Source organism: Heliconius melpomene, chromosome 8 (genome assembly GCF_056956725.1).
Source record: "Heliconius melpomene rosina isolate 202511_hmr_F chromosome 8, ASM5695672v1, whole genome shotgun sequence".
Taxonomy (NCBI): domain Eukaryota; kingdom Metazoa; phylum Arthropoda; class Insecta; order Lepidoptera; family Nymphalidae; genus Heliconius; species Heliconius melpomene.
In genome coordinates this window covers 5865837-5891290 of record NC_140396.1, presented here as the reverse complement: position 1 = coordinate 5891290, position 25454 = coordinate 5865837, and the positions used below count along the sequence as shown (strand labels likewise).

The 25454-nt window shown below is 34.5% G+C and overlaps 2 protein-coding genes across 2 annotated transcripts in view; one reads left to right on the top strand and one right to left on the bottom strand.

Moving 5' to 3' along the window:
* The first annotated feature begins 2266 nt into the window (after nt 1-2266).
* LOC146536857 (uncharacterized) lies at nt 2267-14452 on the top strand. Its single transcript, XM_085189340.1, has 8 exons — nt 2267-2589; nt 5366-5645; nt 7385-7518; nt 8885-9057; nt 9161-9426; nt 9505-12178; nt 12249-12643; nt 12719-14452. The coding sequence occupies exons 1-8, from the start codon at nt 2359-2361 to the stop codon at nt 13003-13005; spliced, it is 4440 nt and encodes a 1479-aa protein (XP_085045466.1). The 5' UTR covers nt 2267-2358; the 3' UTR covers nt 13006-14452.
* A 75-nt stretch (nt 14453-14527) lies between these two features.
* The window catches only part of LOC146536856 (dynein beta chain, ciliary-like), a 45648-nt gene continuing 34721 nt past the window's right edge, over nt 14528-25454 (bottom strand). The window contains exons 68-82 of the mRNA XM_085189638.1: nt 22918-23173; nt 22453-22634; nt 21937-22068; nt 21131-21263; nt 20539-20765; nt 20153-20276; nt 19879-20015; nt 18834-19029; nt 18209-18382; nt 17818-17886; nt 17542-17724; nt 16937-17110; nt 16282-16430; nt 15498-15692; nt 14528-14779 (exon numbers count right to left, since the gene is read on the bottom strand). Of these exons, the coding sequence (XP_085045764.1) occupies nt 14680-14779; nt 15498-15692; nt 16282-16430; nt 16937-17110; nt 17542-17724; nt 17818-17886; nt 18209-18382; nt 18834-19029; nt 19879-20015; nt 20153-20276; nt 20539-20765; nt 21131-21263; nt 21937-22068; nt 22453-22634; nt 22918-23173 (2431 nt within the window). The 3' untranslated portion in view covers nt 14528-14679. The remainder of the gene's footprint in view (nt 14780-15497; nt 15693-16281; nt 16431-16936; nt 17111-17541; nt 17725-17817; nt 17887-18208; nt 18383-18833; nt 19030-19878; nt 20016-20152; nt 20277-20538; nt 20766-21130; nt 21264-21936; nt 22069-22452; nt 22635-22917; nt 23174-25454) is intronic.

The following is a 25454-nucleotide window of genomic DNA, read 5'->3' as shown; positions in this document are numbered from 1 at the left end:
AATAGGTGTTAACCACATTTATTATTAAAATAACAATATTAATCAAATAATTGGACAATTATTGTCCAAATAATGGGGCCACCAACAGTATTTAATATTTTGTGTTTCGCTTGTGGTTTCGTCAACGTGCACTTAAAATTATATTTACTTAATATTTAATTCAAATTAATTCAGCTTCACGCTGTATCACGCATACAACAGAGTAGACAGAGGGAACATAGTATTAAGGCACTCCGTTCCCCACTTTCCGTTGAAATCTGGAGCATTGCGTGTTGAGTAGCGGAAATTAATGCCGTTCTTTGCCTCGATACCAGAGCGAAGAAAAGATAACATAAATGTAAATATTTTTTTTATTTCGTCAAGTGAGGATCGAACCCACAACCGTCGCGTTACAGTCACACCGTTGTGCCGCTTCGCTTTATTTATTCGCTAACCCTATTCGTCAAGACCTTACAACGGGGAAAACGTTACGAGTGAACGTTATTCCCCTTTTGTTATATTTCAAGTCCTTTTATTTTTATTAAAGGTTATCTGTAATAGATTGCTTGAAGCAATAATACCACCTTTGCATACATGTTTTTATTCTACGTGAGTGCGGCAAACGCGGATTATTTCACGTAAATCCCTATCTCGCGGGATTTCCGGGAAAAAAATTATATGCTCCATGACCACTTCTATCTCCATTGCTGATCTCTTCTTTGTTGATATCAATATAAGAAAAAACCATTGAGTTTATAGCGAACCGCGTTTAAGCGTCAAAATATATGTAAGCAAGTAACGACGTGCCACTCACAGCACTTGTATTACGCGTAACTGATAACAAAAAAACATTGATATGACTCATTGGCTGAGTAATCTCTTGAGTTATAATATATGTAAATACATTCAATAAAGTTCCCTTTTTTAAGTCGGCACTCAAAGTATCTGCGAAGTTAATTGTTACTATATATATTTTTTCACACTTCACGCTGTATCCCGCATCCTAATGTGAGGACTCCATCCTAATGTAAGGACCCGATCCTAATGTGAGAACAGTCCTTTCCCCCATCTTCCACTTAATTTTCAAGGTGTAGGTTTCAAGTGTTGAGCGGCGGAACTCAGCGTCACGCTTTTGCCTTGGTGCCAGAGCGGAGAAATGAACCCACTACCGGCGCGGCCTCTATGGCTTTCTTTACATTATGTACTATAATAGTATTAAAATAAATACAATACGTATCGACCATAGAGAATCGACATACTTAATTCGTTTGATGTTGTACACGGCACTAATAGCAGCCAAAATAAAATAAAGGGTAGTAGGTCAACTATGCGTTTTGTGTATAACGAAATACAATTAAAATTAAATTTAACTTTAATAATAGAAACCAACCAGTTTTCCCTAAATACACTTAAATAATAATTAATTATTATTTCTCTCAGATGATAATAGTAATTATGTAATAAATATTCGTATATACGACCTAAAGAGGGTGGCGGGAAGCGGATGGGTCCGAAGAGCTGAGGATCGAGTGTGGTGTGGAGAATTGGGGAAGGCCTATGTCCAGCAGTGGACTATTGATGGCTGTCGATGATGATGATGATGATAGTTCATGAGAGCGAAGCCGCGCGGATGCCGCTACTCGCTAGTTCAAAATAATTAACATTTGTAAATTTTAATACATAGAAATTTTACAAATTATATTTTGTTTGTCACGTTAAAATATTAGTTTAGCGTGATAACAATCTGACTTCAGAGTGTCGTGGATTGTAGCGTGACGTCACGCATCAGTCATCTACACGATAAGCCGAAGGCGTACTCTGCCACATAATGACCCCCTAATAACACTAATAATAGTTACCTAGGAACCTGCCACAACATTCACGTTCTCTGTAACCTTGTACCTGTTTAAGAAATACTAAGGTCAAATTGATAATCGCCCTTGATAAATATAGAGAGTTGGATTTCTTCAGTGGAAATATATATCAATAATAATTAATCAATTTAAAGGATAAAATCGTTTCAAGAAAGATTATAACAGATTGCTTATTGTAAATTGCAATATCAAAAGTATGGAGACGTTCTAATTTTATATACATCACGTTATTCCTTCAGTAGATATACTTGTTTGCCGAGAACTTACATTATTTGTACCATTTTTTTCTTAGAACAGAGATGGTGACCCGCTTTTCGTAGACTGGGTGTAAGGCGCCGCCCGTCGCCTCCTCCGTCCGAGCGGGCAGTAGGTGGCCTGTGTTTCAGGTGAAAGTCTCAAGGGTCAGTCGGAGCGCCGCACCCTCCGCGCCTGCTCGTCGCAGTGCCACAGTCGTAGCAGCCCACCTCGACACATGGCACGCACGCCTTTCTAACCGCCTTTTGTTATGGAAAAGCGCGCAGTGAGCGGTCGGGGCGAACCCATCCCCAGTATATTGAAAAAATCAAAGAAAATCCGGTCTGGCGACTTCGTTGACAAAAGTACGAAACTTAAACGGGAAAAAAATAATGACAAAAAGGGTGATGTGAACGTACCACTGCCGCAGGGCTGCACCCCTCTTATGTACGCCTGCCAGCAGGCAAACTATAAATCTGTTGTCGATACTCTCAATAAAGATGTAAGTTCTACTTATTAAATCCAGAATCATTTATAACCTGAAAGAAGCAAATAATATACTTGAAATGGAATTTTTTGTTGCAGTATTCGTCGGTAATATAAAAATTTAAAACAAAAATCAAAAATAAACTTGAGCTTTTATTTTTTAATGGTGTTAAAATATGAATGTTAGCTTTGTTTCCAGTACTTAGTAGTAGCACGCGATGTAGCTCACTGACGCCGGCGTGCGCTGTCAGATATCGCATCGCCTTGTAAACAATTCACGTCAATAGAGTCCTTCGCAACAATATACACTTTGAAAAGCTAGGGAAAATCTTTAAAGAAATTAATAAAGGCGGTAGTGTATTTTAAAATCATTAAAATACTATTTTCCTAAATATTTAATTTACAATAATAAACAGATATTTTATTAAACTGAAATTATACTTACGTAAATGGTTACATCGTAGCGTGAGACGTGAAAGCCATTAAATTGAAAGCTTTCAAGGAAATGCACCAGGTAGTAGGGTAAGCGGGGTAAATATTGGGTGCGGGGAACATATAGTCAATCAATAGGTAACATATCCAACCCCATAATGTTGAAATTCTCATGTTGGTACCCGTTAACGTGCCGCCGCTGTTTACTTTGTTAATCATTCACAATTACAATTGTATAGTCAGCCTTCACCAAGCGTAGGCATTAAATATTTTAAACTTTCTAAGGCGATTACTAATTTATTTGGTGCTGAAAAATACGTCAACGTAAGTCGGTAAAAAGTCATAATGTTATATGAAACCTGTGTGTGTGTTTTTTTTTTCAAATTAAGTTATGTAGTATTTCATTTAAATAAATATTTATTTTAGAACTTATTGATATCAGAATTGGGTTATTATTATTTTTTTTATTTAAGCGTGTACTTTTAAACGGCCGTTTTTTGACTCACCTAAGATTTGCAGATGACATTGTTCTCCTAGCGGAAAGACCAAAACAATTACAAAGCATGTTAAACACATTAGACAGAGAAAGTAACAAAGTAGGACTGGAAATGAACGCCTCTAAAACAAAAATAATGACGAACAGCGCCAAAATACCCATTAAAACTAAGGATTGTAGTATTGAATATGTTGACAGCTATTTATATTTAGGCAAACGGGTATCATTTGATAAAGTAAATAATGAAGAAGAAATAGAAAGGAGAATAAATATAACTTGGAAGAAGTTTTGGTCATTTAAAGAAATTTTGAAAGGTGATTATTCCATAAATCTGAAGAAAACAGTATTTGATATCTGTCTTCTTCCTTGCTTATTGTACGCTAGCCAAACGTGGATTTTTACGAAAAAACTGAGACAAAAAATTCAGGTAACACAACGAGCTATGGAAAGAAGCATATTAAAAATAAAAAAAATACATAAAATAAGAAACGAAGTAATTAGAAGTAAGACTAAACTAACAGACGCGTTATCTCAAGCCCTAAAACTTAAGTGGCAATGGGCAGGACATATATCACGCTACTCTGATCATCGCTGGACCATACAAGCTACCAAGTGGAAAGGTCCTATAGGAAAGAGAAAGGTAGGCAGGCCAACAAGGCGGTGGGCTGATGACATTAAAGAAATTGCAGGAATAAATTGGACGACAACAGCAAAAAATAGAGAGGAATGGAAGAGGATGGAGGAGGCCTTCACCCAAACAGGGGTTCACATCCAAGAATTAGATAACTAACAGTACTAACACTAGCATTAAATTCATTTCATACTAACATTAATATAAGATTAACATCAATTGAATTGTAAACATTTGGTTGTGAAATAAATGGGCTTAATTATAATTATTATTATAAGCGTGTACTTTGAAAATATATTAGAAATCAATGCAAACGACCTGTATGAGTCATTATCATTATGAATTTATGAAGTAACATTTACACACACACACACACATCACTAGCGGGCCTCACGGCTTCGCCTGCTTGTATACGAATATTGATTTAATATTACTTAAATGTATTTAGAGAAAATTGGTTCATTCTTTTAGTACGATTATTATCTATACTATTATACACTTAATATATCGTAATTTAAATCTTTTGGGATTTTATATATTAGATACTCGCAAAATATGTTGTAATATATAAATTATATAAATTATTAATATGTAATAGAAAAATTATTAATTATTTCATACCTATGTAGGTAGGCGGTAGGTACAAATACAAACGAACGACAAACGTGGTTTCCCGTATAAATCACGATTCTGCGGGAATTCCGGGATAAAGAGTTGTTTATATCTTGCTCTACAACCGTCTCTACCTTTCAATGTAAATATCATAAAATCGGTTCAGCTGATCCGGTGATTAGCCCAGACAAGCAGACAGACAAAAAAGTTAAAATTGTTTGTTTATATTTTTGTGTTGTGTAAATAACTATTACAGATAAGATGTCTATCTTATCCGTAATAGTTGTTCTATATATAACTTCTATAATATTCTTTATATAAATTCTACATAACTTATACATTTTATTTTTTAAATGAATAATGGTAGGTAGGTAATATTTATATCATAGTAGGGACTTCGGGATTAACTAAAGTAGGGGGATACCTTGTACTCGGTTAAGTACTTCTACCAAATATGAGTCCAATATATATTGCCGCCCGTCTAGAATAAAGGATCAGATTAGTAAAGAAAAAGATCATCTGAAATTCTCGAGCGTGTTAGATTAAGGCAGAGTAAGTTAGTTTATACACTTACACGTTATAATAACAAAAAAGTCTCTTCAAAGTTTGATTCTCTTTCAGCCGTCGTCAGTTCGCGTCCGTGATAGAGGCCTGCGTTGCGCGCTCCACTACTGCGCGTCGAGCGGTGCTGGCACGAACCAGGCGGCGCGCGCGGCTTGCGCGGACCGCGTGCTGATGGCCGCCCCGGCGCTGGCAGACGCGCGTGACGCCGACGGCCTCACCCCCCTGCACTTGGCTGTGGTGCACGGCAACGTGCCGCTGGTGCAGACCCTGCTGGCCGCTGGCGCTGATGTCAATGCGAAGGACAACGAACAGCACACAGTCGTGCATTGGGCTACAGGTTAAGGGCTACGTTTAACTTATAGTTTATATGCCAAAATAATGTGCTAAGAAAGTCTAATTTTACTAAGTTATTAACGTGTTATTTTGATACAACAATCTGACAATATATAAGTATGTACTATGTAGTAAGTAGAGTTGAATTTAGCAGGAAAATTGTTATAAAATTTATTTTTTCATTCTTAAATAGTAAATTACAGTAAAATATTTTAAAACGTATTCAAAGCTAGTATGATAAACATATTATACTAACCATCTAGATATTATATAGTAAAATTTTAACGTCCGTAGTTATATGTCAGGCCAACGTTCGTAATTTCCTTGTAATAATTAAAGCGGATCTGCGCGTGACGTGTTTTTCAAAAGAGACCGATCGCGAGTAAGTTGTTATGTAGGTATGTCATTCAGCGGTGGATCCGGCTCCACATTATCATCGCTTGAGTGGAATCAACGTCTTGCGTGCACGTCACTGGTCCTACAGTTAAACTGTTACTACGAGTCAATCTATATTAATTGTATGTCAATTTATCTATAAGTTTATAACTAACAATCTATCGTGGCTTCACACGAGGGAATAAGATTATTAGAATCCGATATAACTTTATAATTTGGTAAAAAGACGACATCCTATAAATTTGATATATATTCGATATGTTTATTACTACGCCTTTCTACTGTATAGACGATGTTTCATATAATATATTTCTCTGTATTAAAATCATACTGATTGGGGAAAGCCAATGCAGTTAATGTCAGTAGGAAGAAGACTGAATGAGGGAAAACCAGGTTCGCAAAAAGCTTATATTATTATATTTTTTTTAGCTTAACGCTGTATTTTTTCCCGCTTTATCCCGCTTATAGGAACTTAGGAATTCAAGTTAAGCTTAGGAACTTAGGTGCAGAGGGAACCTTGTACCCCCTCGGGATTACGCATCCATGCGCCTTTGAGCCACTCAAAGCCACAATAAACACTTATTGCAATAAAAAGAAATGACCAAATTTATTTTATGATTTCATGATAATGTATTGACCGGATGTCCGGCTAACGTTGCTCATTCCTTTTCGTAGCTGTGACCTTTACCGAAAATTTATTTTTAATGAGACAAATTCAATATAATTCGCATCTATGAACATTCGTCGTTTGTGAGTTGGTAGGTACTTATGAAGTAGATTTTGGTAAGGTCAAAGTGTAATTTTTATATAATGATACTATTATCGTCTGGCAGTGGCCAAAGTTTGTATGTCGTTGTTAAGGCAGCAAGGGGTGTCCAGTTACTACATTATTGAGCGACGAACAAGGTCAGGTCCTTGAACCATTGAATTACGTATATCTATCTCGGACTTGGGTTTTTAACCACCAACAAACAAAAGGTCAATCTGACAAATAAATAGGAATGATTCAATTGAATAAAGTGTTCACCTTTTGATATGAAAGTGTAAATTTAATGATATTTTGAATGAGTGTTTTGGTGTGGTGTCGTAAAGGGTAATTGAATGAGTTATTGATTAGCCTGATAAACAAACTAGAACTAGGTCTAGCATTTTGAAGTTTTTCATACTGCGCTTAAGTAATAAAATCTTATAATAATAACATGAAACTAAGCAACAAAAATATTTTATTATTCTTTGACTTATGGACTTGTTATTATTTTACGTTGAGAATATGAAAATATATAATTTTCACAAAATAAATTATAAATAAAGATAGCACCAATGTTCAAATCTGACTTATGTATGTAGTTTGCGGAGAAGTGGGTGCGTTGAGAGCTGTGTTAGCAGTAGGAGCTGACGCAGCTACTCCTGACCAGCATGGTGGGTACCCGCTTCATTATGCAGCACAGATGTGCGGCGCTCCTGCTGCCACCGATCACCAGGTACGTTACATGTTTTATACCAACAAATTACATTCTTCTTATATTTTTTATTTTATTAACAAATATCCATACCTATATTATAAATTCGAAAGTAACTCTGTCTGTCTGTCTGTCTGTCTGTCTGTCTTTTACGCAATCAGGCCCATACCGCTAATTCTATTGTGATAAAATACACGTATAGAGATACTTGAGGGTCTCGGGATGAACATAAAATACTTTTTTTTCTCATATTTGTAATATTTTCGATATATATCAATATATTAAAATACTTATTAATTTGACATGCAATTTATTCCGTCATGTTTATAACAAACTCCGTTGCTAAGCAACGATTTGTAAAGTTTGTTGTTTTAAGAAAACGTCACCCAAAATGAGTTTGCTTAATGCATACATGGCGCGCGCCGATATAGATTTGTATACATTAACAAAAATTAGATGATTTCTATAATTTGATATTCATCCTTATGAAAATAAATATAATAGTCACTTTTAGCATTTCATCTAGATGGAAATTATAGTTTACTGTATAACATTCTAATAAATAATTAAGGAGATGTCACTGATTCCAAATGACCTAGCCTTCGGGCGGCATAGTGTGACCGACGCGAACGGGCAGATGACTTTGATGGTTTTGTAAATTTTTATATATTTTCGAATTACTGTTAATTTTTATGTAATTATTTACTGCTTATAATTACTTTATCTCAGTTCGGTTATCTATACCGATGTTATACACTTAAAATATCGTAATTTTAATCATTTGAGATTTTATTTAATATTGTTCGCAAAAATTAATAATTATTTAATATAGAAAAATCTTTAGTACGCACGGCAAACTTTAGGTACTTTTTCTAATATTAAGAATTTCCTTTAGTTACTTTTACTTCTTTTGTTTGTTCATTTCGGTTACTCAGATATTTTTTCTAATAATAAATCTCCACTTATTATTATATTATTATTTTTTAACTTATTTTAATTATTTCGGCTTATATTTACGCGGGCGTAGCCGCATCCGGGCCCACTAGTAAAAGTAAAAGAGTTATTCATAATTTGTTTACATAAAATGTATGTTTTAATTATTAATAGCATCCTACAAATTATTATTACATTTATATATCCTAAATGTGAAAGTTTGCGAGAATGGATTTTTACATTAACGCTATAACGACGACTTAAATTTTGACGCTATAAATATAGAACTACTGACTACTAATACACTGAACGCATTTAGATGAACTTTACTCTAATATAGCTAATACATCAGAATAACACGTGGACTAGAATTTTTAAAAACATTTTATATAGTTTGACTTGGTAGAACATAACAATAAATTTAAGCGCATGTCACTAGTTATTTATATTTTAGAGCAGGGGAGCGGCTTTGGAAGTTCTTCGAGCGTTAGTGAGAGAAGGCGGTGCAAGAGTGGATGTACGTGACGCAGATGGGCGTACTCCTCTTCTGTGGGCTGCGTCTGCAGGGTCTGCTGCTGCAGTTCTAGCATTGCATCAAGCAGGAGCCAGTGTGGATGATTCAGATAGGTGTATTATTTATTCTCTTAAATATTTATTTATTTAATTATAATATTTATATATTTATAGTGATACATTATAGTCATTATTAATAATTAATCATTGTAACCAGAGATGGCTTGACAGCACTTCACTGTGCGGCGGCTCGAGGACATACAGAAGCCCTGGAGACTTTGGTGGGGCTTTGTGGAGCTAGAGTCGACGTCGCTGATTCACATGGCTGTACTCCCTTACATTATGCTGCTGCCTTAGGTCACGCCGATGCAACATCAGCGTTACTGGTACATGGTTCAGATTCACATCGACAGGATCGTAGAGGGAGAAGCCCTGCACATACTGCAGCAGCCAAAGGACAGATAGAAACCGTACGCATCTTAGGTTAGCTACACATCTACTTATACAAACATACATTTCACAAAGTCAAATATTTATATCATTGTGGTATATTTTCTTTAGGTGCAAGAGGAGCAAATCTATGGCTGCGGAATTCAAAGGGGGATTTACCGCTACACGAGGCTGTTGCATCAGGGCGTAGAGAATTAGTAAAATGGTTACTAGATGGAAGACCATCGCAAGTAAACGCGACAAATCATGAAGGGCGTACTCCTTTGCATATAGCTGCAGCTACTGATAACGCTGATCTCTGTCGTTTGTTATTAGACAGAGGTGCAGAAGTTAATCCATTAGCTAGGTCCTCTAAAAATGAACCGCTTACACCACTAGACTGTGCAACAAGTAGAGGTCATCGCTCAACTGCCAAATATTTGCAAATGCATGGTGGTTTGCCCGCATCAAAACTTACTAATACACAAATTGTTATAGATACCGCGCAAATAACAGGCTTACCGACGAGAAAAGTAACAAGTACTAAAATTGATGTACGTGATCGAATAAGAATTGAAAAGCGTGAAATTGTTGAGTTATCAAGTCCTATTATGGATAGAAGAAAAGTTGTAAGTAATGACCGTGATATTGATTCAAAAAGTAGCTCATCATCAGACTATGATCAAGTTAACAGAAAAACGCAAAAGAAATATAGTGATCGACATACTGAAAGAAGAAAAAAATCCATGGAAAAGCAAAAAAGTTTTAGTGATGGCTATGACAGCGAGTATGAAATAGAAAAGCAGAAAGCACGTAAGCATAAAATGAAAAAAGAATTGAGGACAAAAAAGAGTAGATCGAAAAGTGAACCATCGAGACGTAGCAAAAGTAGTCCTAGATACCATCGGCGACATTTAAGATCTTATTCTGAAAGTTCTTCAGAATCATCAAGCTATTCTAAGAAAACAAAAAGTAAACAAAATAGAAAACGAACAAAGCAAAAAAAATCATCAATTTCAAGTAGTAGTTCAGAATCCAGTAACCGACATACTACGAAACGAAAAGGAAAAAAAACTTCAATATATATTGAGAATGATGAAGTTAAACAAAGAGTCAATATCACAAATTATAAAAGTGTTGAACAAACACAAAGCAATGAACCGGTGATAAGAAAAGAAAATGTTGAAAACTTGAAACATCCACTTGAAACAAGTACAGATCAGGCAGTAGCATCTAATACGATAAACCAGAAAACACTTAGTGAAACAGAAACCGATACTATTTCAGTGAAGACTAATATGGTAATTACCGAAGCTCAAATTCATATGGAGCGTGAATCTTCACAACATGGAAGTTCTGAATTAACAGTGACAATGGATTCTTCTAATAATGTGTCAATAGAAACTTCAAATATGTCTGTTACACATAAGGATGTTAATGCAGAAGTAAGAGAGGACGATAAAATACAAGTGGTTGAAAAGGAAAAAGATTTTCACTTAGAGAATACATTAAAAGAGGAAAGTCAATCAAAACCTGAAGATATAACGAATACTAGTGGAGCGTTAGAAAGTGAAAGGCGAGAATTAATTTTAGAAAACTTACCAAAGAACATTGATGATAGAGCGGCAACTAATCAAGACACTTCCGTGGATACCATTGAAACTAAAGATGAATCTCAATCTTTTTCGCTTGATTTACATAAGGAATCTGAAAAAAATCTTAAAGAAACTGAGATTAAAACAAATAGTAATGAAGAAGAGGATAAACAGAAAGTAATAAGTCGCAATGGTAGTTCAGAAACAAAAAGGAAAACGTCATTTCAAGTGTTATCTGGACCTGATGAAAATAAAACAGAAAGTAAAACGGATATAATCTTAGACTTAAATGTAAACACCAAAGAACAGGCTATTTCTTTGGATAAAAGTTCTCCAAGCGTGTCTTTCTCGAATAAAGATGAAGTTTTTAAAATCAAAGACTCTGAAAACGAATCAGAACAATTGGCAGGAGAAAATAAATGTGCTCTTGATGCCGAAAATATAGAAACTAAAAATATTGCTGAAAGTAGAACTGTTTTGAAAAAGGAACAAGAAACGTCAAAAACATCAACTAGCAGTGAAAATGATGCAATTCCTGATAAGGGTATTATAACTATACTGGATGACCCATTATTTACGAATGAAGAGCTACAAGAATCCATTTCACAGGATGAACAAAATCATATTCATAATGATTTACCTTTAGATCAAATTTCTCCGAGTCGTGTAAGTAAATTATCTAAAGATAGCCAAGCAAGTAGTAGAAAAAGTAGTATTTATGAAACAGAAAGTTATAAGGTACTTTCTGATACTATAGAAACTGTCGATGTTGGTTCAGGAATACTAAAAAAATCTAAAAGCTTGATGGATGGGGAACATATTAATAATAGATTACGAAGAGATAGCTCTTTAGGAAGGATTCCCAGTATAAGCGATAATGAAATATATTATAGTCTTTCCGAAGCGAACGGCAGGAGAAAAAGATTTCGTAAAAAAGGTAGAATAAAAAGTCGAATGACAATCAGATCCAAGAGTGAAAACTCTGAAAGAGGATATGAATCCAGTGGACTGTTGGATTCTGGGTTTGAACCCAGTCCTCGTCCTGTTCAACGATGTATTATGAGTCCCAGACTTAATGCATATTATCAACAACGGAAAAGTGCAAGAAATACCAGTAAAACTGATAGTAAAATTCCAGTAAGGAAACCTGGTGACAAGAGAGCCGTAGATATGAAATCAGTAACTCAACGAATACAGACGAATATGAGGAGGTTTGTAGAAATAATTATTATGTTTAGTACGTACCTTGAAAATAATTCTAAAGTGAGGTTTAATTTTCAGATACTATTGCGAACGTAAAATTTTTCAACATTTATTGGAACTGAAACGTTTACAAATCCGAACAAGCAAAGCTAACGAGGCTGTATTAGTAAAACGAGCAATCGACGAATACAATAAATCTAGTTTAAGCAATGTAGGCTTAGGATCATATAACAGTGTAGACTACTCCTTCAGCAGTTTTGAAAAGTTTCTTTACGATAGTTTGAGAAAGTTACAAAAAAGTGGAAAGAAACACTTGGATAAGCTACCTGAAAAACCCATTGATTTTGATTACGGTGAAAGCGAATTATATAAAATGAGCACTATTCCGGATAATCCATGTTTGTGCACGAGTAAGACCCATCGGTGCTTCCATGCAGTACACGCGTACACTGGGATACCTTGTTCCGCTTACAGTAAGTGAAAAATGTTATGATATTTAATTAATTTATTAAAATAATAAATATTAATTAATATTTATATTTCTTTAGTTCCATACAAATGGAATCATCACACAATGCCTAAGCCCGCCACGGCGGGGACGAGTAAATCAAGAGGATTTCTACCAAAAATTAATTCTAAGCCACCTTCGGGCAAAGCTCACGTTACACTTGAAGTATCACATGGTACCGAAAAACAATTGATAGCACTGCCGGCTGAGAAACTGGATAGAAACAAAAGGTACTACGTTACGTTCACTGTAAAGGGATCTGAACCTCCATCAGATAATGACAATGCCTCTCCAAAATCGTCTAAAGCGGTGAGAAGTCTCGACTAATGTACTTATATGTATTTTTTAAGTAAATGTAAGTTTAAGTTTAGCTTTTTTTTATATTATTTGTTATTTATTATAGAGACCTATTTTCTTTATCTATTGATATACTTTTCTTACATTTTTAAAATATTACTTATTTTGCCTAACTAATGTTAGTTAAAAATATTATTCTTACGAGTATATTATATACCCAATCTCGCGGTACGGTATAAAATGTATTAAATGTAATATAATATTATTTATATAATTATACAATACAATATATATAATTCTGTGATTTTGGGTAGTAGGTAATTGTGATTTGGATAGTATTCGGATATATTAGTTAATCTGCCATAATATTCTAAATTATTTTGATTGCTATGAAAAAAGAATAAATACACTGCCAGTGGTATTTTTTTACTTAAAATCGAAATAAAAATCAGTATGTAATAGATGTATGCGAAATGTCAAGATATATTTTTGTAGTTATTAAATATTTATCATCTACGAACACGAGTTACTCTATTTTAAGGTAGTCTTCCGTCTTCACAATGTAAAGGGAATGTTGACTTCATTCGAAACTTTGATAATTTCAAATGTCAGTAAAAAGATTTTTTTAAAAAAGCACTTTTTAAAATAGTTTAATAGTAGAAGTTTTTGTTTATTTAACAAAATAACTATATAAGTAAGATGTCACATTCGAGGAAATGAAATATTTAATACTCGTATATTTATTTCCTTGCTCTAGCAATGAGGTAAAGTTGTAAATGAAATTCTGGAGGCATAGCATGTTGAGTTTTGCCACTCCACATGAAATGCTTACAGAATTCGGCGGAAGGTGGGGAATGGAAGTGACTTAATGAGAACTAAGTGTCTTAACATAAACTAAACTAAAGTTCCCTCTGCCTACATTGTGAGTTGTTCTCTATGTGGGATACAGCGTGAATCTGAAAAAAATAATAATCTAATGCCTTGAGCTCTTCTTATTATATTGTTTATAATGACTAGTAATAAAATTGTAAATATAATTTTTGAATTATATTTTATTAAGATTTTGATTTAGTCAACATTCGATTAAAATACGATTAATTTCAAGCCCAAATATTTCGGCTGAATGTCCTTATGTAATGCAAATTGCCCCATTTAAGATATGTTGAGATTGTGAGTGCAACAGTGGCCTTACAGCACAATGAATAAATTATCTAAGTAAACAAAATAAGCTTTTCCAATAAATTGACATCGTTAATGACAAGCTATAACTAAATATCGTTTTATAAATTTAATATAAATTTGGTATTACCTTTAAATTATTAAGTCGGTATAACCACATTGTTCATAATTGTTCCAAGAAATGGCTTTGTTGTGGGTAATGTTTGCACTGACTACCTCATTATATTTGTATTGTATAAAATTAATAGTTAAGCGAATGCAGTTATAAGTCCTGAATAAATATTGTGTTTATTAAAAAGTATCGTTTTCTTTATAAATTCCATGTTCTATCATAATTAGAAAGAGAAGATATAGGTATCTAAAATAAAAGGCATTTTAAATGTACTATTTTATTAGGAATTAGAGAAAACATTCACTAAATTCATTCGAATATTATAAGACTAAACTACATAACTAATACAAAAACAAATAATAACATATAACAAATATATGAATAAATAATTTAGCTACATAAAAGTGATAATTTTAGACGCCAAGCAACAGCGCGACCCCAGCGAGGGTCCAGCGCGTGGGTTTGTCCTTCGTCTTTAAGTTGAACGTCCAGACGAACGTCGGGCCGCGCATTCTACAGGAACAATAAAAATATACATTTTATCAACTTCACGCTGTATCCCGCACATAGCAGGGTAGGCAGAGGGAACCTAGGTTCAAGACACTTCGTTCCCCACTTTCCGCCGAATTCTGGAGGCATCGCGTGTTGAGTGGCGGAACTCAACGCTGCACTTTGCCTCGACTCCAGAGCGAAGAAATTAAAATATAAATTTGAATAAACATTTCATTTTCTCGAGTGGGGAACCACAACCAGTCGATTCCACAGTCACATTTTGTGCCGCTGCGCCACAACTGGCCTTTTATTATTTTCAATTATTTTTAATATGTGCATCACGTACGTAACGTGAAGAAGACAGAGAAAATATAGAACATACTCCTTCAGTTCGTTTTATTCTAAGTAGTGCCCATATAAACTCTTTAATAAAAAAAGCTGTATTTTGCCAGAATTTGCCTGAGTTAAGATACAATATTTCCTTTAATGATATCTATTACGTATCGTTACCAAAAATTTATTAATATAGTAAGTTTTTTTATAGGGTATTACCAATTGCGTCACAATTATGTTTACTGAGAATGCTTAATTAAAATCGATTTCCGTATAAATAAGATACAACATTCGTTCTTTTATAGATTAGGATATATAAAAGAACGAATTTTATTTATTTATTTAAATAAAGAAAAAAAGACTTGTTAACGGTAGCCAGATTTTAAAAAACGATAAGGGATATTACCGTATCTTGTAGACGGGGCACTCGTAGACGTTGCGCACGTCCTGCTTGTCCTGCGTGACCGCCTTGATGTAGATGACGGGCATCAGCGGGAACAGCTCCATCATGTGCGACTCCACGATGCCGCCGGTGGTCGTGTCCCAGCGCGCGCCCTCCATGTACAGCCCATGGATGTTGGCGCCCTCGCGCGGCGGCGCGCTGTATTACAACACGGATAGTAGAGGGCACCCAGTGATAAGACACTCCGCTCCGGGTTCAATTTTCACCCAGGTGAATGAATTATTTACATTTTCTCTCTGGTAACAAGAGAATGCATGACGTCGAGTTCCACTACTCAGCATAGAATCTTGAGTGTGTCTTTAATTATGACGAAAAGTGAAAAAAGGAGAGACGCTACATTATGTTCGTTGTAAAGTAATAGAAGAAAATGTTTTAAATCGGAATTAATACAATACATACAACCGGCTTCAGAGTGTAGAAGATCTTATATGTGGATGTGAGATCCTGTCTGTCTTATGTGTGTGTGAATGTGAGATCACATATACGGAAGAGGTATACGAGGTACTTATATGTGAACATCAGATCATCATCAATTAAGTAAATAAATAATAGAGTTGTTAATGGTTAGCGGGCAAAGCCACGAGCAGATTGATAGTATGAGAAATAAATTAAAGGTCAATATATTTTTATATTTTTCGAATGGTATGTATACAATATAGGTATTTAATAAAAAAAACGATAAGAAACGAATTTTGCAGGTTTACACTCTAAGCCGACGATATCTTACTTGAAGTCCCCGCGACTCTTCTTGGTGACGTCACAGTTGAGGCACATCTTGTCGAGCGGCCACTCGTTCTTGCGCGCCGTCTGCTGCATGATGGCCGTCAGGAACGACTGCGGGTTGAAGAAGCCCGCGAGCCACACCGCCGGCGGCAGCTGCGAGGGTTAATATAAATTAGTAAAAATACTTCTTTGAGGCGGCACAACGTCTAATTCTAAACGCTGTCTGTAAAGGACGACTGTAAACTGTCATGTATTTGGGATATGAAATGGGGATGGGGACATATCATAATTAATGAGAGAATATTAATATTTAAACTATATTCATGCTCTGGTAGATAAAGCGTGGTGTTGAGCTACCCACTCAGCACGAGGTGCGTAGAGTAGTGTGTTAACACTAGATTATCCTACGGTTACTTGCAGAAAATAATAATCTAAAAAGCTTACTTTTTTTATGAAAGATGTCAGTCACCGTATTTATCTACATCAAATAATTGCAGTAACATATTTATGGGTAATAGTTATATTTATTTTCAACGAATTAGAAATCATTTGTTAGAACTAATCTAAAATAGCTAATGTTATATTTTTAAAACACAACTACATTGAAACTTTATAAACAAAGTCATGGAATCAAAAACAAAATGAAGACGTTCGCTTACATTAAAGTCCCCTGACCAGTTCTCAAGTTCGGTGAGCCGAAGGCAGAGGTCGGAGAACCAGGCGGCGAGGCCGAGCAGGCTAGGGTACGCCAGCTTGGTCCACGACTCCGGCACGTTGTCCATGAAGAGGGATTCCATTAAATTCTCCATGTCACTGCTTATAGTTAACTCACCCTGGTGGAGAGACATTTATGTTATACTATCGACTCGCTCGGGGCTTCGTCTTTACTAGCGTCCTCAAACGCATAGACACATAGATAATATTTAAAAATTATATTTTGGATTCTGCTACATTGACAAATTTGCACCCACTTGTTTGTTATTAATAATTTAAAAAATACTATAATTAACGGTAAATAAATATGCAGCACATATCTTACTAATATCAACGCTTAATTTTGTTATTTCATGGAAGTTAATTACATATATATAAAATGAGACTCCCACTACGGGAATGAATTATTTTTATTTCCTCTTTTCTTTTCTTGCTTACGCAAAATCTCGAAAATTTACTACAAAGTATCGTAACTCTAGATTCTCTCAGCTTACCCTACCACCAGCGTGATATAGAGGGATACAGTGTAAGACTAAAAATATTATCATACTTTGAGACCCAATTCCAATTCTTTCAACGAGCGTCTAATTTCTCCCATGAGTTTGTTCATTCTCTCGCACTCCTGTAACGCGACGATAGTGTATGGAGTAAGTTCCTCCACTTTCCCCATTAGTTCCACTAAATTGAAGGGTTCTGGCACTCTATCCATTATATCATCCAATATGAGACGGACCTGAAGACGTTTTTTTTATGAATATTTAAATCTCTTTTATATTACAGTTTATTTTTGAATAAACACGATAAGACCAGATCATGGATTAGGTACCATTTCTTCCTTGGTCGCGCCGCCACCCGCTTGAGCACCCGCGTCTCGGGGCTGCATTTCAAATACCACCTGTAATATTATTTCTGTATAAGTTAATGTACTTTGCAAAGAGATATGTTAAATATTGTCCACTTACGATTTGGTCTTGTTTTATTGATTACGGTCAATGCGGCCGTTTAAGTTTTAGGCCGCTTTCAGTCAGTTGAAACACGATGGTTGTGTGGTCGATATCTAACCGGGGGAACGAAGTATTTTCACTTCCACGTTCTAGTATAACGACAACATACCCCTTGAGTTTCTTCACTCAACACGTAATATTTCGAAAATTAAGCAGAAAATGGGGATCACAGTCGTGAAAAATGTCTATAATATATATTTTTTAAAAACACACCTTAAACAATCTTTCAGAGACTGTAGTCAAGTAACCAATTTCAGCATTTGGATGTAAGCCGTAGAGGTATGGTGTTTCATCCGGGAGGAAGTCATCTATGTACTGGTGATAGCCAACATAATCCGAATTGGGCGGAGATATGAAAGCGGGCGCCAGTTGCAGCTCACCGTCAACCTGAAAACAACTTATTAATAGTATAAGTAGTCATGTAACTATAGTTATTAATTTTACTGTAAATGTACTTTTTTTATAATAAATTATATTTAAAAATGTAAAATTTAGTCTCTTATTTAATAAAAGTAAATTCTGAATGCATTTAATATTCTAAGGATATATAATCTGGTTGACACTTTTGCAAAGTGCTTTTACACTAGATTATCTACATTGCACGTGAAATACCAAAGCTACGTTACTACAACGTTGTACGGTCGACGAGAAGCGGCCACCCAGAAGATAGCTGGGAATGGCTGCGACAGATTTAATTTCTTAATTTTATTTTTTTTATTTTTTTTATTTTTTCCGAGTAAGCAATGTACAAAAGTTTAGAGGTTTTCTAAACTTTTGTAAATTCACAGCAGCCACGACTTGTCGACCGTACTTTACATAAAACTAAAAAAAAAAATACCAGCTCCGGCTGCATATACTCCAACAAGAAAGTTCTGCAAAGGCGTCTGTCCCAATCGTCTGTAATATGTCCTCCGTACATAATCTCCCCGAAGAGGTACCTCAGGTCCTCCCACGGCACTCGCGGGTTCGCCTCCAGATAGTTGTACAAAACGTACACACATATCGTCAGGTCACCGAAATTGAACGGATATACTCTATGTTTAGAAATCAAACATACAAATATACTATTAAAATCAAATTAGTGAAATAAAATGTATATTTTTTATTCTAAATTGAAAATAAATTAATTTTTAACAAAAACAAAAACCGACTTCTAACAACGAACTAAAAAGTGAAAAATAATTTTACAAAAATTTTCAGGAATCTCACTTCTGACATCGAGTTAAAAAGTTTTTGCTTGTAACTATTACAGTATAATCGTTTTTTTACCAAAAAAAAAACAAACTTTCTCAATTTCCACCGGATTCCATAATCGGAACCTAACCAAACTTTCATCAAATTATCCTTAAAGTGTATCTTTTCAAATAAAAAAAGAATAATCAAAATCGGTTTGCGCGAAATTAAGTTATTCGTCTATTTGTCGCGCACATACCTAATACAAATTTAAGACTTATGTGATTTTCTCATGGATACCATTGTCAGACATGGACCAAAAACAAATGGGACCATTCGGGAAGCTATACCTTTCAAATAAAAAAAAAATATCAAAGTCGGTTTACCCAGTCAAAAGTTATGAGGTAACAAACATAAATAAAAAAAAATACAGTCGAATTGATACCTCCTTTTCTTACAGAAGTCGGTTAAAAAAAACAAAGCGAAACAACATAAACATAGTCATACTTATAGTAGAAGAGCTCAAGCAAGGATTTGGCGCGAGCAAAGTCTGTATATGCATCATTTACCAAATTGTTAAAGGTAGATAAGTTATTGAGACCGGCCGTTACTCGATTATTGCTACTATTTCTTTTTACACTGTGTGTACACGAACCATAAAGTTGTAACTAATATATAAATTATATTAAATAATACATATTATATTTAACCTGTTCCAACCCTGCGGTCCAAACTTACGACGTTCAGCAACAACAGCGTGGAAGTAGCAGAGCGCAAACAGGATGGATTTAAACTCTGCCTCCTTGCTGCACATTTCAAGAGTCTCTTGACTGAAGTTATCTAGCGCCTGGACAATGTAAAATGTGTAAATAATAAACCTAATAGTCTATCTACATAATATATTTAATATTATAAAGCAAGAGTTTGCTTGGAATAGGAGAATATGCTCTAATTTCAGGAAGTTTTTTTCTAGATTGTTCGAACCTTGTGTAAATTAGCCCACATCCCGCTGGGTGGCTCGTTGGTTATTTTAATGGCCGACTCCAAGATGCCTTGAGGAATGATGTGATAGGCAGGATCAGATGCTGGTTCTGCGCTTAGGAACAACCTAGAAAAATGAATATTTTTTTATTATTTTGTGCCAAAAATAATATAAAGTAACAACATCGTTGACAAAGGTGCCACAATCATTATATACTTTTTAGTGGTATCTTGGAGTAAAAGGCAACACCTTTCACATTCTAACGATTTTGAGTCTCTTTTATTGACAAAGAAAAACTAAACTTATTTATAATAATTTACATAAAAAATCCAAACAAACGATCATAACACGTATACGGCAATAACGTGGTGGAAAAAAAATACAAAACCTATAATCTTCTATAGGGTTTTCAAAAGTTTCCTCCATTTTCTTTTCTAACGTTGACAGCCATTTCGCCACTAAATGTACATTCTGTAAGATGACCCAGTGACCATGCTCACATGCAATAGTCATGGCCTCTTCGGCGACTACTTCCTGCCCTTGCCCAAGGGATACAATGTGGAAATTTTTCTTGTCCGTCGAAAATCCAAGTTTGCGTCCAAGCTTTTCTACATCCTACGACAAGAAAACACTATTTAGATTTTTTTATTTTCACACTGTATCCTGCGTAAACAGGGTAGACAGAGGGCACCTAATGTTATTAAGCTAAGACACCCAGTTCCCAATGCACTACACAATTATAGAATATGTGCTGTATCCCGCACGCAGCAGGGTAGGCAGAGGGAATCTAGTGTCAAGACACTCCGGCCCCCACTTTCCGAATCCTGGAGGCATTGCGTGTCGAGTGGTGGAACTCAACGCCGCGCTTTGCCTCTACACCGGAGCAGAGAAATAAAAATATAAATTTAAATAAATATTTCATTTCTCGAGTGGGGATCGGATCAATCTCTTAGGTCTAACAAAAACATATTATACAATACCTTTAATGGATCTACTCCTGGTGATAATATAAAGAAAAGGGGAGTGGTAGATGTGCTTTCTTTGAATGATATGTCAAGCGCTGGAGTCCGAGCTTCCACATATTTCGTTCCAAGATTTTCTTCGCAGAATGCCCTTAGGACATTTAAATATTAAAATGATAACATTTTATATAATTGATGTTTCAAATTATAGCGATTTATAGGACTACTAATCAATTTTTGAGTGTATTTACATTTACTTCTTGATACAAATAAAAAAAATACCAATACATTAAAGTCTTTAATGTTCCTTCAAAGTTGCAGTTCTCATTTTTAATTATTATTACGTTGTAAAATTATGCTAATTATTTTTTTCCAAAAATTATTCATACAAAAATAAGAAACAATCGTACCTAACAATTTCAAACTTTAAGAGTTCATTTTTAAATATTTTATTAAATCAATGAGATTGTCAAAATTATTAAATTATAAAATAATTATTGTAGCACATTAATTGTCAATGCCATTACCGCTTAATAGTCGGTTAAACCTCAAAGTTCGAATGTTATTGTAAACGAAGGTTCTATTCCTTATTTGTTCTTTTAATATCTATGTATGTCTTAATAGTGTCTGATAGAAAACTTGCTAGTTGTGGATTCGGTCGGAGAAAAAAATATTTTCATTTTCCCGCTATAGTAAATAAAGTGAAGTGCAGTGACTGGAATTCGGACAGAAAACGGAATGTTTTAACATTACGTGATCACTGCCTATACTACATAATATATGTGAAATAAAGCGAAGTAAAAAAATATATATTTTATTTATACCCTGAAGCATATGACATCCTATCGGGCCTGAGTGCTCGCAGTATGCACAAGCGCTGCAATGACGACTTATTCTTCCACTCGCCGGGCAATTTGTCTCGCTCCGGCGCTTCACCGTCAGTATATTTTTGCCATCTAATAAAAAATATAATATACTGAATAAGTCAGGTTTGGAAATGCATATATTCTTGAACTATCAACACGTTTTTCAACAGTTAGAGTACATTACTATTAAAAATAGAGTTTACTGTAGAATACAGAAGTTTGCTGGACTGTACGTATAAGTAAGAAGAAAAAAAAACATCAGAAAAGCATGCTTTTGTCTGTAAAAAACACGTAACCTGTCATACAGAAATCTTTTTAACTTCTATGAAGTGGCAAAAAATAAATTGGCCCGCAAAGCCGCCCCTTAAATTTTACTTTTAAACTTTACCTTACTGAGCTTGCTGGTAACTCCGTCACAATATAATAAAAGATTTATGTTTATCGTTATTTTGATATTTTATTATTTTTAATTACCTTTTTGTGGCTCCTTCTATATCTTTGTCTAAGTTTTCAAAGGCGTCCATCTTGGCGAGCGCCACAATACCTCCCCACGAGTTATTAGACAACCACGTATATGGAGAATTTGCTGGAGCTACCGCGTATTTTAATAAGAAATCTAGTTCCCTCGGATCTATTTTACCTTCTACTTGAAGAACCTGACAATGATAGAAGAACATAATAAATACAGTAAATGTTTATCTTGTATGTTATTAAAAATAAAATTAAGAGTCAACTAACAACAACAAAAATAATAAGATATGAGGCTATTAAGAAGTAAATTATTATATTTAAGGGTAGGTAGGATATAGAGATAAGAAATATCGGCTAATATAATTAATAAATATATTCAGACGTACCTATTCGTATACATACGTTGAATATAAATAAATATTCAGTGGTATACTATAATACTAATTAGAATCTATAACGGTAACCAACCTGCAAAGTGATGAGGAACAAAAACACCAATTTATCTTTCTCAAACAACCCTCTGCTAGTATATACGAATACGGCAAACGTAATGCTGTCTAATAAATTCGCCACTCTTATGTCCAATTCATCAGATGGTGTGGCCTTTTGGAGAGCGTCTTTGAACACAACACTGTACGCTTTTAGAGAGAACTGGTACATTGGGTTTATTTTGTATAGGTCGTTCAATATAAAGTAGAGTAACGACGCTCGAGTTGCTGCGTTCCTGTTTACAAAATATATAAAACTATTGCTTACAATAAAACATTCAATATGAATTTGTTTGTCTAAATTATTATTGTTAAGACTAACACCTACCTAAACGGTAAAGACCGTTTAGGTATATACAGCAGCACTAATTGTTACCATTTACCACAAATCTTAATCTTCATATTTAATATTAATCTACGCAAATATATTACACAGTGTATCTGCTTTTAGTAGTATGTATAAAGTAGTATTCAATTAGAAAATATTTGACAATAAATCTTCATTAATTCTTTTACATCCTATCCATACCTATATTATAAATTCGAAAGTAACTTTGCCTGTCTGTCTGTCTGTCTGTCTGTCTTTTACGCAATCAGGCCCAAACCGCTAATTTAATTGTGATAAAAAACTCATATAGAGATACTTGAGGGTCCCGGGATGAACATAGGATCCTTTTTTTTATTATTATATTCTTTATTGCACATAAAAAACACATAGGAAATACAAAATTAAAAGTTTAGTTAGCAAAGGTGGGCTTATTTCTAAAAGAAATCTCTTCCAGCCAACCAATGGAAGTGGGTGACTGTCAAATAGCGGGAAGAGAGTACAGTGCAGTTATCAAAGGAGAAAAATTACTAAGAATTTAAATAAAAAATAATAATCACAAAAAAGAGTAAATACATATCCAAATACATAAATAGATACATATACACTAAATTTATAAATACAAACTATATATAATACATATATACTAAATTTATGACAATATACTAATATACATATATAAATAAACATATATATATATATATATACTAGTGGGCCCGGACGCGGCTACGCCCGCGAAAATATAAGCCTAAATAACTAAAATAAGTTAAAAAATAATAATAAGTGGAGATTTATTATTAGAAAAAATATCTGAGTAACCGAAATGAACAAACAAAAGAAGTAAAAGTACCTAAAGTTTGCCGTGCGCGCGTCCTAAACATTTTTCTATATTAAATAATAATTAGTTTTTGCGAACAATATTAAATAAAATCCCAAACGATTAAAATTACGTTATTTTAAGTGCATAACATCGGTATAGACAACAGAACTGAGATGAATTAATTATAAGCCGCAAATAATTAAATAAAAATTAACAGTAATTCGAAAATATATAAAAATTTACTAATCCATCAAAGTCATCTGCCCGTTCGCGTCGGTCATACTATACCACTCGTAGGCTAGCTCATTTGGAACCAGTGACATCTTAATTATTTATTAGAATGTTATACAGTAAACCATAATTTCAATCTAGATGAAATTCTAAAAGTGACTATTATATTTATTTTCATAAGGATGAATATCAAATTATAGAAATAATCTAATTTTTGTTAATGTATACAAATCTATATCGGCGCGCGCCATGTACGCATTAAGCAAACTCACTTTGGGTGACGTTTTCTTAAAACAACAAACTTTGCAAGCCGTTGCTTAGCAACGCGTAGCGACGATTGTTATTAACATGGCGGAATAAATTGCTTGTCAAATTAATTATTTTAATATATTGGTATATATCAAAAATATTACAAATATGAGAAAAAAAAAGTATCCTATGTTCATCCCGGGACCCTCAAGTATCTCTATATGAGTATTTTATCACAATTAAATTAGCGGTTTGGCCCTGATTGCGTAAAGGACAGACAGACAGAGTTACTTTCGAATTTATAATATAGGTATGGATATATATATATATATAAATACGTGAATGAAAAAAAAAAAAAAAAACTGTCTGAATAAAATTAGGTACTAGTTCATACTAGCAAATAAATGTTTTTTTAGCTGGGATTTGAAAGACAGTAAGGAAGGACTTCTTTGGATAGGGATGGGAAGTTGGTTCCAAAGTGATGTGGCGTACACAGTGAAAGACTTATGGAAGAATTTGGTACTGCTTATAGGTATCTCGAGCGCCGAAACGACGCACGACCGTCTAGAGCGTGTAGGACGGGGGAGAATATTAAAGCGGGAACGTAGGTAGTTAGGAAAATTTTGGTAATTGAGGATCTTAAAAAGTAAGGTAAGGATGTGCATATCACGGCGAAGACGGATTGGGAGCCAATTAAGTTGAGCACGAAATTGAGAGACGTGGTCATACTTACGCAGGCTAAACACAAAGCGTATGGCGAGATTTTGCAGTCGCTCTAATTTGTCAAGTAGCTCCTCATTCGCATCCAAATAGCAAACGTCAGCGTAGTCGAGAATTGGAAGGAGAAGACATTGCGCAAGCATAATTTTTGTTTTGTGAGGGAGGAAATATT

Coding starts and splice junctions, on each gene's coding strand:
- LOC146536857 (XM_085189340.1), top strand. CDS start 2,359: ATGGAAAAGCGCGCAGTGAGCGGTCGGGGCGAACCCATCCCCAGTATA. Junction 5,646..7,384: donor AGTCGTGCATTGGGCTACAG/GTTAAGGGCTAC, acceptor TTATGTATGTAG/TTTGCGGAGAAGTGGGTGCG. Junction 7,519..8,884: donor CTGCTGCCACCGATCACCAG/GTACGTTACATG, acceptor TTTATATTTTAG/AGCAGGGGAGCGGCTTTGGA.